Here is an 18,450-nt window from a genome sequence, read left to right as displayed (position 1 = left end):
TGTTGACTTGTTAACAACAAAAATTCTTTTGAGGAATGGGATAATTTTTTTATTGCTCCTGTAAAATTTGTCTTTTGTCACATAACCTCCTTTTACATCTTCCGATTCAGTTTGTTAAAGTATTTAAAAGCAGAGTTCTGGAGTTTGAGAGAGAAATTTTGCCAGCTGACGCTAACTGTCACTCCGCTCCTTCTACCTGTGATTGAATTGCTTAAATCGGCTTTTGCTTTGCCAACCATAATTGCTTCGTGAAAGTTTGCGAGTTGAGCCCAAAGCTTAGAAGGTGCGTTATATTGCACTTTGTATTTAGCATTTTTTGATTATGTAACAGTATTTTTTCTTAATTTGCGGCAAACTGCGGAGATTTGGTTTTCTGATATTGTTATTAGACTGTACAATTGTTAGGCGAGTTCATAAAATGGTTTATTTTAAATCATTAAACTCACAGCGTTATTTAGACAGTCATAAAAGTCACCAGTATGGACTTGTTGCAATTCATAAAGTAAGAACTGATTTATCGCCTGGGCAATCATTACATTATTTGAGATTTTGCATTGGTTGTGTCAGAGATAATTATTGCTTCTCATATCTGCGTATCTTGCCAGAGTTACGACAGCATATTCAGTAGCCAATTAAAGATGCTAACATGAATTTGTTGTAGCAGTTTTGTAAACAGCTAATTATTGTCTCGCCATATACTGCTTGACAGACTACATATTTGTTTTTACATACGCTAATGTTCCGAAAACTGATTAATATTTAGTGTCTAATTCTGATTTTGAATTTAATCAAACATTTCATTAGCATGTGATGATTTTAAAACAAATTCTATTTACATTTTTTTCCCTCGCTGTGGAAGGTAGCAAGCGGTTATTAGTATAATGTAGACGAGTATGTCTGTGCATATTAGAGACAGTAAAATTTGTTTTATAAAGTACCAGATGTTTTACCAGGCGTAGCAGACGGAGTGTTAAAATTTAGGCTATTGTGTAAGTAAGTGGTTATAAAACACAAAATGTTTCCCAAAATAGTTTTTTGGCGAAATTTAAAGTCCATTAACAGTGAAGGCAATGATTCGCAACGCTGGTTTACTAATGAGTCATTTTGTGTATTTATATTGCGTGTATTTGTGTATTTATATTTTGCTGAGATTGATAGCTTGTGTTTACTATTCTCAACATCGATTATAAGCATTTTTATGTAAATGCTGATTTTACGCATTTCATTTTTGAAACGGAAATAAGCACTGCTTTGAAACGGAAATAAGCACTGCTAAAATATTTCCAGAATACATTTTCATCTCTCACTAATCCATGCCTTACGTATATTGCATGGATTGAGATTTAAATATTACTGTAGTTTTCCTTCCCCATCTTTTTAAAGCTATAGAAAAAATTTATTTAAGTGCTTTTGCTGAAACCTGCATCGGTTAGCGGTTTGATAGCGACGGCGGGTGTTCATCAGTCTTTAAGTTGCTAATTTAATTTATTTAGGTGCAGATACGTAACGTTAGAAAAAAACTGCAAAGAATTTTATAATTATTATTTACGGTTAATTACATTTTTATGAAGCTGCGAAATGTAGTTTGTAAAATTATGATAATGAATATAAAAACAGTCTGTAATGTAGGTTTGTTAGTGGAAACAAAAGCAGTGAGCATTCATTGTTTTTTTTTTTTTTTTTTTTTTTTTTTTTTTTTTTTTTTTTTTAAAGTATCATTAATTACGAATTTCCCATTCAAATTAGCTTATAGCAGTCATAGAATACATAATCGATGACTCTTCCGCGAAGGAAAGTGATGTTTCAGAATGATTTACATTAATAGAACAGAGAAGCATTTCATTGTTATTTTATTTCACTAAAGAATGATGTAATACGCTGCTTTTTTAAGCTTCGTCAGAATAAATCTGGAGTGTGAAATTGCTGTAAAAAGGAAGACAAATATCCGCTCTGTGAGGCAAACTGGGCGGGAGTGAGCCCTCAGATTTCTTGGATATATAGTATATACCTAGGATGGAATTTTAGTGTTTTGAAACTTACTGTTTTTTAACGTTTTATATAAAGTTATTAAACGGCTTTATGAAATTGATCCTATTCTGTTCGCATCATGCTTATTGTAGAAAAATATTCAAAATAATTGGGGGGGGGGAAACTTTTAAGAGCCTGTATTGCTCAAAACCATTCGAGGTACTCTGGATCAACCACAAAATTTCTTGGGATGCATATTTGTAGAGATAGTTTAAAGGTCTGATTTCTAACCTAACATCTTATACCGATATCATATCTACTACTAGAGCTTGTATGGTTCGGAACCATTCGAGGTACTCTGGATCAGCCACAAAATTTCTTGGTGATGCATATTTGTAGAGAGAGTTTAAAGAAATGATTTCTAACGTAACTTCTTATACCGCTATCACATGTGCTACTAATTTAACATCTTATACCGCTATCACCTCAAAAGCATTTCTAAAGAAACATTTCAAGAAATTTTCTCTTTCGGGATATCTGATTGGTTCACTTACATGAAAACAGTACTTAATAATATTAACTTAATGCTGTCTTATGCGAGTTCCGATAACTTAAATTATATTGTCAATAACTTATTTGATGTATGTTCTTATTTTAGTTTCAACTGCAATTACAACTCGCATGTTGAAGGGTACTTATTCTTAAGGAAATGCTATTTTTATGACTTCCAGAGTGTTTAAACTTAATTTGAATTATCACATACCTGTCAAAATCATTGTAACTGCGAGCTATATTTTAACAGTAGTTATATTTTATTTTATCTAGTATCATTTATTTGAATTTCTTGGTAGAGTATGGGGAAAAGGCAGTGAAATTTTGGTACTGCTATGCCTTGTAAAATCAGTCGTAGTTAATTTAACTGTTTAGCTGAGGCTAAATTTGTAACTTAAAATTAGTTGCTAATTAAATATTACTTGCAAAAAGGGCAGTTTGTACGTTTCCACATTAACTTCAGTGTCAGCTCCTAGAATTGTAAAGACAGACAAATGACTTATCGTCCCGTCTTGCTTCCAAAGTACAGCAAACACAAACACAGGGTAAGATTTAAAATAAAATCTTTTTATTTACACGCCAGCCTGAGGTTACGCAAAACTTAGTTTAATAGAACAAAATTTCTGAAGCTTGCGGAAAATTCAGAGCAATTCGAATCTGATTAAAATATTAAATTCAAAGTAACACGCGCATACTAAACTTTGGCTTGGGCCTTAATATTTTCACGAAGCAACTGAGGTTAGTAGAAATAAAACCAACTAAATAGTTCTAATAGCATGGAAATCTAATAGAGTGACAGGTCAGCGATATCTGCGAAAGGCTCGCTGTCGAACTCTCTCTATATAAATTCATTTGCGTTCTAATTGAAGTTGACGAAAGCATAAGGGTTTGCTCTTTATTTATGACATGAGTCAAGAAGGATAGAATAGGGTTTAAATGAAATCCAACAGCAGGTAAAACTCAAAAATAATTGTCACAAGTTATTTGTCTTCGTTTATTTTTATTTCTACATCACCAACTTTCGCGGTTAGTTTGTTGGTTAGTTACTACAAAGCATATGAGAACGGTCATTAGGAGGGACTCCTCATCTTCTAAGTGACTCGTATTCCTGTTATGGGATTAGTATTCTCTCTCTCTTTCTAGCATGCATTCGTGGTGTAATGGTAGCAAAGTCGGCGCGTATTCAAGAGGTCCAGGCTCGAGTTCCGGCGAGGGCATTGCTCATTTTTCATGTCTCCTTCTTAAAAATATCAGATGACCCTACAGTGGCTCCCGAACTAATGGATGGAATGGTGGACAATAATTCGTTACCACCAGGAATTGGCGACTGGGTCCTCTAATCCCAAGTTGCTCTCTAAATATTTTCTCCCTCCTTCCAGCATGCCTTCATGGTGTAATGATAGCACACTTGGCGCGTATTCGAAAGTTCCAGGTTCGAGTTCCAGCGAGGGCATTTCTCATTTTTCATGTCTCTTGCTTTAAAAAAAAAAAAAAAAAAAAAAAAAAAAAAAAAAAAAAAAAAAATCTAATGATTCTACAATGTAGCAATATGCGACGCTATAAGAAAGTTTTCTGAGAAACTCGTTTCTCACAGCACTAGTTTAAAAGGGAGGTTTTAGTCTGAATAGTTGCGCTGTGTGATCTGTTGCGCATACAAACCCGAGACTTTTTAAAGTGTTGGAAACACTGTTTTGCGTAGCAGAGGAAGGAGAAAATATACTTCTGGGAAGTCTTCGCGTAGGTCAGGTGTCCTGGAAGCAAGAATTTGAGGAAATATTTATTTCGTCGTGCAGTTGCAGGTAGCTAGTAGATCTGATAGCGGTTTTACATGCTATGAAAAATTGTAAAACACTATGCAGGGACAACCCACGATTTCACATGATAGGAACTTCCATGTGAAATGACCTAATCCTGCTGGCCACTAGTGAAACCGGTCTCTTACAGAACTTGTAAAGAGCATCATGGATTCATAGTTGAAAAGTCCTGATTTTTTTAAATAATTAGTAATCACGTATTGTGATATTAGTAATAATTAGTAATCACGTATTGTGGTATTAGTAATTACGTATTTAATAATTAGTAATCACGTTTCATGGAATAAATGGAACTAGTTTTAAACTAAAAATAGGATAAATTAATTGCCGTTAAGGTGCAGAGACCACTGTTATAATACTGTATACTGAAGCATTGAATTTAAAATCGCATTTTGTATCTTGAAATCGTATTTTGCATTTTCATTTTTTTACTCAAACTGCTGTGATTCAGTTTGTATTCCATGAATTAATTTTAATTCGTTGGCGTCAACGGCAAAATCTGTCTTTCGAATTACCGTTTTCATTTTAGAATAGAATCGTGTGTTTTTAATAAGTGTTAAAATAAAAACAATGAAATTTGCCAGTCTTATAACAAAGCTGTGCTCCTTTGGAATGCATCGGTGTACCAAATGCTCTTATCTTGCAGATTTCTGTTTCAGTCAGTATAAAGAATAATATAAATTGCTTCTGGAGAATGGATGTACGTTGGAATTAGGTGCCTAATGAGACGGAAGCTGCTTCCCAGAATTTTGTTTTATTTATTTATCTTTTTTTTTAACATAAAGAGGATGAATCAGCCGACCCTTCTATAGAGAGACGGTGGACGAATCTGTCTCATGGGAGGACAGTAATTTTTTTTATTCCCATTTATCCATTTAAAGTTGTCAGTTTCTTCCCGAAGATATCTTTAGTACACGAAATAAAATAAAAGGCGACTAAAATAAATGTGGAATGAAGTCTACATGTATAAATTTGGTATTTATTTTTAGTTCGTTATTTTTAGTATTTATTATTGGTAAAAAAAGAAATCAAGAATATTCATTTTAATAAGCTTATCTCTCAAATTTAATATTTTTAATAGCTCCTCTGGAATCATTGGGTGTTATAAAATAATCCTCCGTTGTAACACCATTCCATACATCGTGATTTTGTATATAAAAAGGGTGGAGCTGACAATCATATATAAATAACACGATTCTAAAATTACCCATTTAGCAACTGAACATATTACCCTTAAAGAATCGTACAATTTAAGAATGTCGAGAAGCAGAGCTAGAAAAGGGGTGGGTTCATTTAATAGGATTGGAAGCTACGAATAAGTTGATGCAACGGATTCAGGTCCAAAATATGAATTAACTGAAACCTCTCAGTTATACTCGATTATAAGAAGTTCGAAATAATTATTAGCAGTTGAAGAATACTTCTTTTAAACAGTTTTGTGAAGCGTACATATTTAAATGCTTTGATTTATGTAGCTATGTCATATATATTGCAAGTCGATTTGGTGACAATCGTTTGACCCGGCAATCAGTAAACGGGCAAACCGATAGACCGTCTAACACCGTGTTTCCCAACGTGGGGCCCACGCTCCACAAGGGGGCAATGCTACTGTTAAGGGGGGCAATTCGAAAATGGACTCGTCCAGAGTTTAAAGGGACGAAAGACGTTCTAAATATGTTTCATGAAGTCAAAATTTTTCGAAATTTCATTTTTTATTCCCCAAAATAAACAAAAATGTAAATGATGTATACGTAAAAAAGTTTTTAAATTGCGATGCATTTTAAATATTTTATAAGGAATTCTCGCTGTAGACATGGACATTTAAATGCTTTTAAAGGCATTTAAATATCTAACACATTATGCTTTCCAGACGTTTCTCGCACATTTCAGCCAACGAATTTATTTAATTTTTTACTGTAGGAATGGCAACCGGTATATTATTCTTTCCTTGAATAGCAACAGCAGCTGCTTTCAGCTTTGTTTGTATTGATCTTATATTTCTTTCTTTCAGCCCTTAGTGAAATGAGAGGTGCAAGCAGGAAAAATACGTTCGTCGGTATTCGGAGGCATATTTAAAATTCGGTTTCATACCCGGTCAACTTTTGTCTTTTATGCCAATAATGCCTGATCAATGGATTAATGAAACTAGGTCATCTTGAGGCGCATTTGAAGGCGAAACATAATGCTGATATTAATTCAGATCCGAATTATTTTCACACTTTAAAGAAATTTGAAATTTTCACATTTTTGAAAATAGAGTAATATTAAAGTGTCTATTTACTGCTCATAATGCAACTGTTAATCGTGTTCTTGAGGCTATTTATCAAATTTAATTACTCATCGCTTAATCTGGAAAAAGCCGTACTATAGGGGAGAATTTAATCAAACCATCAATATCAGCATTTAAAACTGTTCTAGAAAAAGATGACAAAGACGTTAAAGCTATGTCACTAAATAACAATACTGTTTGCAGAAGAAAGATTAAATGAGTGAGGATATTGAAATACAACTTGTTAAAAAGCTGAAAACAAGAAAATTTTCGGTGCAAATGGATGAACCAACTTTGAGAGACAGTGAAGCCGTACTTGTAACTTATGTAAGATATATTCATAAAGGGTATTTTGCCGAAGAAATGTTCTGTAAATCATTATTAAAGCTAGGGCCAAATGTGAACGTCAAGTTATTTTATGAAGAACAAAATGAAGACTATATGAGACTTGTACTTCACACTGAAGTAAGAAGGTTGTCGAAAGGGAACTGCTTGGAAAGATTTATGGAACTATTTGATACTCTTAGTTATTTTTTAAACGACAAACCTGAAATGAAAAATCCGTTAACGGATGATAACAAGGCAATTGTGAGTTATTTAGCCGATATCTTTGAAAAATTAAATATATTAAATAAGCAACTTCAAGGAGCAAATAAAACTTATGATGCAAAAGGAAGATATTTGGTTTCATTATCTTTGTTGAATTATGTCAGGCATATACTATTTACCACAAAAATTTTGAAAAGTCTCATTGGCTCCAAAAATGGGACGTGATTACCGCTATACTTGTTATTGTCGATCATCTGAAAATTTTTTCGGCTTATTTAAAAGATTTTGTAACTTAAAACAAATTGATTTTCCGACTTGGATGATGCAGCCAATGCTAGTGGATTTGGCTGATATTTAAAATATGCAGTAAAAGAAGAACTCGCAGAAATGCAAAATGATGAGTCGATCAAAACTTTATTTAATATTATTTAAAAAAAAAAAAAAAAGGGGGGGGGGAAGAAATCGGTTGGATATAATGAAACGGGGAGACTTGAGACTCAAGTTATCTAAATTGGAACCTGACATAAAATTTGTTTGCAGCAAGTATCAAGCGCAAGGAACTCGCTAAATTTAAATAATAAAAATTATACTAATACTTAAAATAAAAGCATTCACTGAAATGAGTTTTTTCTTGATTTTGAAAGTTCACTTACTGTGTTTGCTCATAAAATTTCGTAGTCATTTCTTCCTAAAAGCTGTCATTCAAATTTCTTTCGTGAATATTTCAATTTTTAAATATTAAAAATTAAGTATATGTTAGGGGAAGCTTAAAAATTTTAGAGAGGATTAGGTGGGGCATAGCACAAAAAAGGTTGGGAAACACTGGTCTAACAGGTAACACAAGTTGGAGAAATTGCTTTCATTCAGCATTACTCAGAGATCACCACGAGAAGGTGTTTTGTTTGCTGAATTGAATCGAGAATTATCTACCTAAGAAAAGGGAAGCCTTCACGGAGAATTTTCCAAGGCACTAGATTTTGGCAAAGCATGCGACGGCTGTGTGCTTAAGGGAAGAAATGCCTTCGAGAATTTCTTAAGAGAAACTGGCTCATATTTACGTAACATATAGGAAAAATCACGAAAACTTCATGCAGCGAGCCCTTTTGCAGATATATGAACCCAGGTCAAATTTTTGTTGTTAAGGGCTCTTTACCTTTCGTTCCTTGGCGAGCTTTTTTTAAGAGAAACTATCTTGTATTTCCCTTACCACATTTAAAAATTTGAACCCGAGTCAAGCTTTCGTTGTTCAGCAGTCTTCTCCACTAGGCTGTTAGGGGGCTTCAGGGCAAGGTAGAGAATATGATATACTATAACTTAACTTAGCAATAGCTCCGTAATTCGTCATTTTAAGTTGTGTACCTCAACTTTCTGTTCTAAAAAGCAGAAATTGTTTATAATAATTTTTCTGAACCGCGTCTTTCCAAATTAATCCGTTTCATGCTTTTCTTGTGTAATTCTGCTGCAATGCGGACAGTTCTTATCTAATCGGATTAAAGAATCTTTTGATTATATATTTCGTGCCGTGCTGAATGTTTCTTCCCATTCCGCTTTCCTCTCGCTCTGCTAGCACAGGTCGTTTCGCTGTCGTTGTTGTCGGGGCCCACCAGCGGCCGAGCGGTAAAGACGCTGAACACTGGTAGTTCGGTCTGAGGTTCGAATCCCGCGAACGGGCTGGCTGCATGGGCGCTTTCGTGGTTTTCCCCATGTGTAACGTGTATACGAGCCAGTTTCCCTTAGAAAGTCCTCCACGAAAGGCATCCCTCTCTTTAGGCAGATAGCCCTCGTGTGCTTTGCCATAATTAAATACACCGACACCTGTCGTTGTTGTCCGTTGTCTTAAGATGTGAAAAACTGTATAAAATTGTGCATATCGCATCCTATATATACTAAAAAGATTACTAAACTATTTTATTACAGTTCACTATTTTCATTAATCTTCGTAATTTTTACCCCTAGAGGATAATCCAAAAACTGCTTTTATATATGTGTATGTAAACGTAAAGGAATACAAGATCTATGTATTCTCCCCCTCTCTATGTATAATTGTGTATACTTCATTATTTGCTGACTGAGATACATAAAACTGTTTTCGAATAAGCTATTAGAATGAAATGAATAAGAAGAATTAAAATGAAGATACAGTAACTACTTAACTGTATCTTCATTTTAATTCTTGATCCCATTATGTAAGTCTTCATATAATGCGGGTTTAATTCTTGCACCAGCACCCGCATTATAAGGAAGAGGGCATTTTATGTTTGCTATGTAGTGCATAACCTGCTATTGTCGTGCAGAAAATATTTATTTTTACAAGGGATACACCCTTGGAAAACAGTCGAACTTTCTTGGGAAAACAGTCGTCGTTGCTAATCATTAACACTAGGAAAAGGTCTGCTGTCTATAGGATTTTATATTAATTAGCTACTTATTATGATTTGAACTTCACTTAAACTTTTTCTTACTGCAGTCTTCATGAGAATGCAAGTTAGTTGTTGTGTACTTAAGCCGAGGGTTTGAATGTTTTAGAGTTTGAGCTTCTGGCAGCCTCACATTGCAGTTTGGTGCAGTTGTCAGCTCTGCCAAATTTATTTCAGCATTAGCATCTCGCTAGCCGACGTTTCAAATAGGCGCCGTTAATTATCTTAAGAGTCTGTGAGTTATGTTACCTACATTCTAATTTACCTTAATTTAATTACCCTCTAGTAGCGTAGGTTCATCTATAAGTAGTGCTTTCTGTTTATGTAAGGAGTTAAATAAAAAAATCATTTCAACCTTCTTTCCACTTGGTCATTTTTCAGACTAAGCTAACTCACTTCCCAGTATAGTAGGGTCTGCAGAACATTGAAATAAGCTTCTAGACATAACGGAGTCCTACAAATTTTCTGAGATTTGTTATTGTGTTGTAGTTTTAAAGACTCTGAATTTATGTGTGAACTAATTTAGTACATGTCATGTCTTTTTTTTTTGGGGGGGGGAATTACCCAATTTTAAATGAGTAGCATCATGTACCTTTCTGTGATTATTTTTTCCCCTACCATCTTTTTATAAGGCTATAGGAACCTCATATTAATACGACCTGTCGTTCGTGCAATATAGATTATAATAATGTTATCACCACTTTCTGTGCATCATTCCGAGTAAATGATATTCGTTTTAAATTGCTACGTACCATACAGTTTCACTTCCGAATTCCTTTACAACTAATGTTGATCGCATGTTGCCATCGATTAGCATTAATAGCAATAGAATATTCTAGTAGCCTAAAGGAAGTGGAGTATCCATCTAGGCTACTACAATATTCAGGAATCACCCTGGGCGATGATTCTTGATGTTTCGTCCAGCTGTTGACCGTAAGATTCACGTTTGGAGGCAAAGCAGGCAATAGTGGAACAAGTCATCAATAAACTTTACTGAGGTCTGTGATGTAGGTTTTGGTTCTTTACAACTAATCATTTCTGATGATTCTTTAGAACTAGTATGATAGTTCGAAATTTTCCTCTTCTAATTAATTTCGCATTGAAAGTAAAACACTATGGATCTCTCTTGTGGCAGTTTGTAAGACAATTTTATTTCGTAATTCTAATTACTGAAAATTACTAAATTCTGATTTCTAAAACTGTTACTGATTGCAGATTTTGAAAAGTAACATTCTTGAGATATGAAAGCTGAATTAATTCAGAATTTGCCGTCTTTGTCTTTTCTCACTTTTTAAATAGTTTAATATTCTTTTCTATCATCTGTTCATTCCTTCTCCCTAATAATTTTCCTACAAGATTGCTCTACAGATACTATACCGAATTTATGGCGAGTGGAGAAATGTGTATGCACAGAAAAATTTACTCTTGAGGTAAAAGACAGAGCATTTGTCTCTTTCTTAGCTTACATTCCAATCTTGACCGAAAACTTTGTAAAAGAATCCTTGATCTTCATACTCATCGTCCTGACCATTAGCCTTTCGAAAGAACATTGATGTTGATAGATTTTGTGTTTCCTTATTCATAAAGCTCAATTGCGAATGTCCATATTTTACTTGGGACTAGAAACCAACAATTTGACAGGCAGCCTATGCTGACTTCTATTGTCTTTGAGATGGTTGTTTTTGATTGAAATGCGATTGAATGATGCCAGACATTTATTGCCATGTTATTTGTTTTGAATCGCCGTCAGTGAAGGGGGAGAGGACAGGAAAATGACGTCGAGAATCACCTTACTCGTACGCACACTTGGCGCGTACAAAGTTTTAAAATCTGCAAACTATGATGGACAGCCTTTATGACAATGGCATCTCAGCTTGCATTTTTAAAAATAAAATATCATCTATTTATATAAAACATTTTCTGTGCAGTTTAATCGCTTGCTTTCATCCAGCAACAACTCTCATGGATTCGGAAGCTTAGCAAAGAAAGCAGTGATTTGATCGAGGAGGCGGACATTAATCCCGAATTGTGCAAATAACTTGTGATTGAAGAAGAAACTTAATGCTTTTCTTATGATCTTGAAACAAAAGAGCTTGATTTGAACAAGGTTCACCTTGGTCATGAAAATTTCAGTTTGAAAAAACTCGAGTGATAAGGAATTGACGTTGAAGCCATATTTTATGCTTAAACGTACACGTTTGATGCCGTAGTGGATAGACTTCTGAAAAACATTCAGTGCGTTAGACCTGAAAAAGCTGAATAACGTGAGTTTTTCCCTTCCGTAGGACCATGCTTCGTCTCACAGTTCTCCCCCCCCCCATTCACCAGATTTGCACCTGCTGGCTACTTTCTCTTCTCTGAAATAAAGTCTAACTTAAAAGGTTATTCTTTTACATCTTTAAAACGCTATTCTTGTTATATCACTGAAGAGCTTTAGAAAACCGTAATCAAAGACTTTAATAGTATTTAAAGAGGAATTCTAGGCGGGAATCAAGCAGTTGTGTAAACGTGTCAAACATTGTATAAGCTTACGTTCTTTCAACTTTCGATTTTGTACAGATTTAATCCTAAAACTTTGTATGCGAAGTGTGTGTAAACGGAGGTAGAATGATTTTTCTTTTACCTTTCGCCGAGTGTGATAAGTAAAAGCAAAATTACTCTACTTCCTACTACTTTTGTTTACTGTTTTTATTTTAATGAATGCGTCTTTCACCCTCCTTCATCATTTCAGATAGTAATGTTTTAGTTCTCTGTTTAAGTATGAATAATCATTTTAAAATATTGCGTTATTTTCAGGCCTGTTTAAAGTAGTGTACTATTCTTTGTTATTAAATGAAATTGCCTTAGAAACTGCTTCCAGAGAGATCCATAGTGTTTTACTTTCAGTGCGAGTGGCTTGAAAAATTCCGATCTCATATACTCTATTTTTGTCTGGTTCGAGATTAGTATTCACAGTCAGATTGCTCTCGTTTTATGCCCTATATGCACCTTCAGAAAGTGGTTATTTTATTACATTATTATTCTTTAATGTAATAAAATGGGGACAATGTAAGAAAGGAATGGTACTCTGGAAATGAGCTTATTTATTCGTCTGGGTGTATTATTTTTCTAAATTTGCTGGATGTAGAACGAAAACAGTCACGCGAGTCTAATCCATTAATGTCAGAGGTCGGTAGCTATCTGACTATTATTTTTATACAGAAGATTACAGAATTAAACGAGTGCAGCACGGAACCTTTTAGCACGTGCGGTATTTAAAGATTGACTATTTATAGAATATAATCTATTTTTCAGTAAATATTGTGAAATATGGTATTCATTTATACTTTGAACCAGTGATGGCCGAAAGGTGAGCCTCAGACCATATCTAGTTATCTAATTTACTTTTCTGGGCTGCGTATTATTCTTTTATTCAATTAATTTCACAGTTCAAATTATTAAACTATTAATTTTCAGTTTCAAACTTGATTGTATCTGCAAAATGCTCACTACATTGGGTTAGACTTTGCATGTCCCCAAGCTACGTTATTAACGTTGTTTTCTTCATGTTCAAAACTGATTATCTTAAGGGTACAAGCATCATTATGCCGAAAAACCCGTATAAGGATTTCTGTCTTGGAGAGTAGAGGCCGACTTGCAAAAAAATGCCGCGCGTTTATGAAGGCATCCAGAAGAAACTCCTCCGAAGGATGACTTTGGAAATCCTGTACGTGTGTACAAGATTTCCAGCTGTACTTTTCGTGTGGACGATTGATTGCTTCATTCTGTTGAAACCTCACTTTATGGTGATGAAGACTTTTAGCGTTATGAAGGAACGTTTCGAACTTGTACCTCTAAGCATTAAGCGTATCTGCTTCTCTTATGCCATTTTCGAAAAAATGCGGCTGTCGATACCTTACTATTATCATAGAATCGGACGACAGCGTTGATGTATTTATGTGGCTTCAACAGAGTCAAGTTTTGGTAATTCAAATTACTGCATAAATAAATCTACCACGGTAATGCGGCTTAGGTAGACCGTCTATGCTCCAACTCAATTAAATTCTCGATTATACAGGCCATAATCACTTCGCTATAGTAGTGGCATGTTACTGCCATTGGATCTATTCCTATTTTAAAATAGTTCGTTGTTTTTGATGCAGGTTGTATAAAACCAGTGTCAGTATGAGATTGGATTTTTACTTATTTAATATTTTAAAATTCAAATCAATATTCGTTAATTCAATATAATATTACAAATTACTAGCAAATATTGCGTCAGTGAAATATAATTATTGATTTTTTTACTGGTTCATGTAAATAAATAAAGGATAATGATAAACTTTTGGAAATATGCAAGAAAAATAATGTGATTTCCAGTTTGAGGCAATTTTAACAATTTAATAATTTATAGCATTTTTTTATATATTGTAAGAAATTTAGTGTTTTTAAGTGTGGAAAGTGTGTTTTCGGGGAGGAGGGAAGATTTTTTTTAATCCTTGAGCTGCTAAATGATGGAAACTTTTTATTATTCAAATTCACTGTAGTTTGAAGAGAGAAGAGAAAAACGCCAAAGTAAAAACATAAAATTAGGCAAAGCAACAACCTTTTCTATGGCGTAGATTTTAGTTACTTAGTTATGTTAGTTTAGTTTAGTTAAGTCTTAGCTAAAACTACGACAAACACAAGGTTAGCTTACCTAATTTTAATTAGCTTTACTTAATTTTATATTTTCACTGTAATTTATTTATTTCATTTTTTTAATAGCTAATAATCGCTTGTTTTCCGCTTACAAAAATTTTTTAACAAAATTATTTTAAAATGTGTTCTATTTGTATTTGTATTTTTTTTTTTTTTTTTTTTTTTAAATACAGAACAGTTTTATGTTAAATTTTGATTCCGGATTTGTAGAGTTTTCATTTTGATTTTTCTTCATTGTTATATTTTTAATGTTTTCACAATAAAATTACAATCTACGTATGTAGACGTTTTGTAAATAAGTGCAAATGTAATATTACGGATGCCATCATACTAATTTATTTGTTTATTTTTTAGATAGTGTGTGTAGTCAGCTATATATGGAACCATCAAAAGACACGCATGGTTATTTCACAGGTGACAATTTTTTCATAACGTGTTTCACTACAGCAGACAGTACGTTGTCGTGGTCTGACGGCGACGGGAATCGTATAGAAGCAACAGAAGGAAGGTGAGTTATGTTTATTCAGAATTTATACAAAGCTTTCTAAAATGAATGTTAATATTCCAAAGAATGTGTAAATGATTGACAGTTTGAACTTTATTGTAGCATTTTAAGATGTTATTTCTTTTCCTGTTTGCCAGTGCCCCATTAAAACATTCTAGATCGTAATCAAAGTGTTCGTATAGAGTTCGTTTGTGATTGGGAGAAACGTCATTCATTCGCTCATGAATTGATCTTGAACATTAAAAATAGCATTAAATAACATTAAAAATAGTGAATACAATGTGCCTATAACGACTGTGTTTACAGACTAAAAGTATCCGGTGTAGCGAACTGTGTCTCACCTTATGAATTTTTCAAGAACGTAATCATACATTATTAACACATTAAAAGCGGAACTAAATTAATTTCAGTTCTGTTTAAGCCACACGCAAAATGAGTAAAAAATGTGCATAAACAAAGGCAATAATTAAAAGAGCAGGCAAATACACATACTTTCCCTAATGTTATATAACCGCTGAAAGTTTTCTAACTCCATTTGAACAGGAATATAAGGCAATCAGTTGTAAGTTCTTTCTTGTGAGATGGAAGAAAATACAAAGGATCCATGCCTGTTGCGACCATCAAAGACTTCCTAATTAAATGGAAAAAGATCTAGGACTCATCCAAACGGTGTATCCTTTTCAAGCTGAGGTAAAGGAAGTGGCAGCTCTTTTAAAGCCATTGTGAATGAAGAAGAGGGAGAAATTAACGACTTTAAGTATCTTCTTAAGCTGAGAGCTTCTAAAAAACCGAAAGCAACCTGATTGATAAAAAAAAACCTTTCTGTTTTTGTCATTAAATGGAATACTGCGAATATATTTTATTAAATTCAACTAAAAAAATGCAAGACATTGTACATAAATGTGCGGAAATAAGTAACAAATAAGTAAATTCATAGCATTTTCAAATATGTTTCTGGTTTTTAATATTTTTTAACGCTTTCACAACGTTTTGCACTTCCAAATATTTGAGAGTTTATGTGCAATAATAGTATTTAAATGATGGTATTGAGTGCAATATTAAGCAAAATTTTTTATTTATTTATTTATTTATTTATTTATTTTTGTATTGATGAATTCTGTGTGAAGTGGCAAGTGTAACTTGTTAAATTTATTTTTTTTTTTTTTTTATTTTTCTCCCCGGGGAGGGTAGTGTTCTTAAATTTATAGTTTATTTTGGTATGTTTTACCAGATTTGCAATATTAAATTTAATAGTAATTACAAGGATGTTAAAAAATAATTACTCAGAAATGTTGGATGTGTAAAACAATAGTACAAATTTTGTTGAATATATTTTTTTGATTTTTTTTCAACTAATGGATATATATATAATTTGCATTAATAGTTAAATAAATAAGTTTTTCTAGATCATTCAATGGTTAAATTTATTTTGTGTGTTCATGATTTTTACCAGTCTTTACTCAAATGAATTTTAAGGGTTAATCCGGAATAAACACAACGCAAAATTTTCAACTTTATTGTTACTAGTATTTTTCTGTGGTAAGAGTATTCTGGTGTTATGGTAAATTAGTAGGGTACCCTTTTTGGTAACTTAGGAAAATTAGAAGGTAAAAATTAAAAAAAAAACAACAACATAACAGTTTGTATCTACAATAATTTGTGGGAAATAGCGTCCCAACGATTTCCAGGATAATAATTTGGGAGTAGATTGCGTTCATTATGCGACATGGCGCAGTATGTATAAATGCTATTCAGTGTACAAATTTTAATTTTTTTTTTGTGTCCGAAATTGCGGTTACTTTCTAATAAATGTTAAAATATTTCGGTTTTTTAACAAGTAACATTTTGCTCTTCAGAGGAAAATTTTTTATAATCGAGATTTTTGTGGTGCGAGCTGACTGCATTAAAAATTAGATTTGAATTCTATTTCATTCATTCTTCATTACGGCTGCTTGCAAAATTGCTTTCAGTATACTGTTTTGACTTTTGCCAGAGTATTTCTTGAAATCATTATCGATGACAAACGATTTGCTGTAATCTGAATGACAATTCCTATGACAGCTGTGACCATCCTACATAATAAAGTACTGATGTTTCTTGTTGATTTAATAATTCTTGTATCAAGTAACAAGTCTTTGTTTCCTTTCTTTTTATTGCCATGAACTATTAATTAAATTGGGATTAATAAAAGAATGATTAAGTTTTTTTTCTTTTTTCCAATTTATGAATGACGTAAACGAAAAGCTACTAGTATTCATTAGATTGTTGAATTATTAAATAAAATTTTCCTTGTTGATTCCTCTGAGCTTTTATCATGAATTAAAATTTCTCTGAAGCATTTCTGCTACCACATTTACTCGAAAATCAGACCCTCTCGAATATTAGACCTTTCTTACATTTTAGAATGAATGTTAAGAAAGAGAAATGTAGGTAATTACCTGATGAGAGCCTGACTCTGATTAGAATTCACTTGATTCTGATTAGAATGAAGGCTAAGCTACCTAGTTAAATACATTATTTTACCGTGATGTAAAGAGAAAAATTAGGCAGTCTGCTCACTTACCTGTTGGTTTTCAGGCATATTAGTGACCAGTATAGTGGATGCAGACCTAAATTGAAATCGTTCAGTTAGAAGTGGATATTATTATAATTCGGGGGTAGTTATACAATATATATATATATATATATATATGATAACTACCTGTATTTAATGTAGCGTAATTATGCATGATAATATGACTATTCAACTTCTTCCTTTCATTCTGTAGCTTCGTTTATCAAAATACTCGTATTAAAAGATTTATAAGACCTCAAGTTATGAGACCTCACCAAATTTTACGAGCAAAAAAAAGAGTCTTATATTCTAGTAAATACGTTAAGTAGTGTTTTTTTAGATCAGATGAAGATTAGAAGGAAAATTTGGTGATGCTTATGAAAATCAGAATTCTGTAATATTCTTTCCTCTTAAATTTAAAGAAAAATAACTGTGGAAACACTGAAGACAGCTGCAATGTTAAAGAAATTTTTGAAATTTAATTATTGATCGCTTCTACAAATGTTATTTTAAGTGTGCTTGTATAGCTCCAGAAAATCTAATATTCGCCTTTTAACCTTTCCTTGCGAAAATACAGCTTTACTCTCTGCTTGTTGTTATTTTCTATTATCCTTCTCTTCTCCATCGTGGAGATTAGGAAAAGAGAGGAAAAAATCTTTCATCATTTCGTGAGCAGGGAGAGTAGAAAGACGCACTGCTGCTGTCACTATCTCTCCCCATGAGTCAGAGTGGATTCTTCTGTTCGTTACCATGGTTACAGCTCTGCGTGGCCAAAAGGGAGAGAAATGGCTGTCATTGCGTCTAACGAACCAAGGAGGCCAATGGCAGCCATTACTCGCGTTTCTGGCGCGTTCGAGTTCGTACGTCCGTACGCGTGTCATTATAATTTGGTTTGGTTAAAATGGCTGCAGCTGGCGAGATTAAATTGCACGGGCAAGAGTGTAATTGAAAAATTTCTTCTTGCCTGTAATCGATAATTTGCTTCTGGGTGTTAATTTTCATTTAGATTTTTTACTCTTTTTCTTTCTCCGCCCTATTATCATAGCGAGATTCATTTAATGTAATTCTTAATTCACCTAGAAAATGATGAATCAGTCCATAACACTGCAAACTGCGTAAATCAAAATTCAAATGGAGTTAGT

General features: G+C 33.3%; 1 protein-coding gene across 1 annotated transcript in view; it reads left to right on the top strand.

Moving 5' to 3' along the window:
- The window catches only part of LOC118186776 (neural cell adhesion molecule 1-like), a 222,679-nt gene that overhangs the window by 89,472 nt on the left and 114,757 nt on the right, over positions 1 to 18,450 (top strand). Inside the window, exon 2 of the mRNA XM_035356919.2 lies at positions 14,604 to 14,757. Coding sequence (XP_035212810.1) covers positions 14,604 to 14,757 — 154 coding nt within the window. The remainder of the gene's footprint in view (positions 1 to 14,603; positions 14,758 to 18,450) is intronic.

The sequence above is a fragment of the Stegodyphus dumicola genome, chromosome 2 (genome assembly GCF_044657685.1).
Source record: "Stegodyphus dumicola isolate Sdum_Otavi_A_Nest chromosome 2, ASM4465768v1".
In the NCBI taxonomy this organism is placed as follows: Eukaryota; Metazoa; Arthropoda; class Arachnida; order Araneae; family Eresidae; genus Stegodyphus; species Stegodyphus dumicola.
Note: the sequence above shows the minus strand (reverse complement) of the source record. Positions and strands in the feature narration are given on the sequence as shown.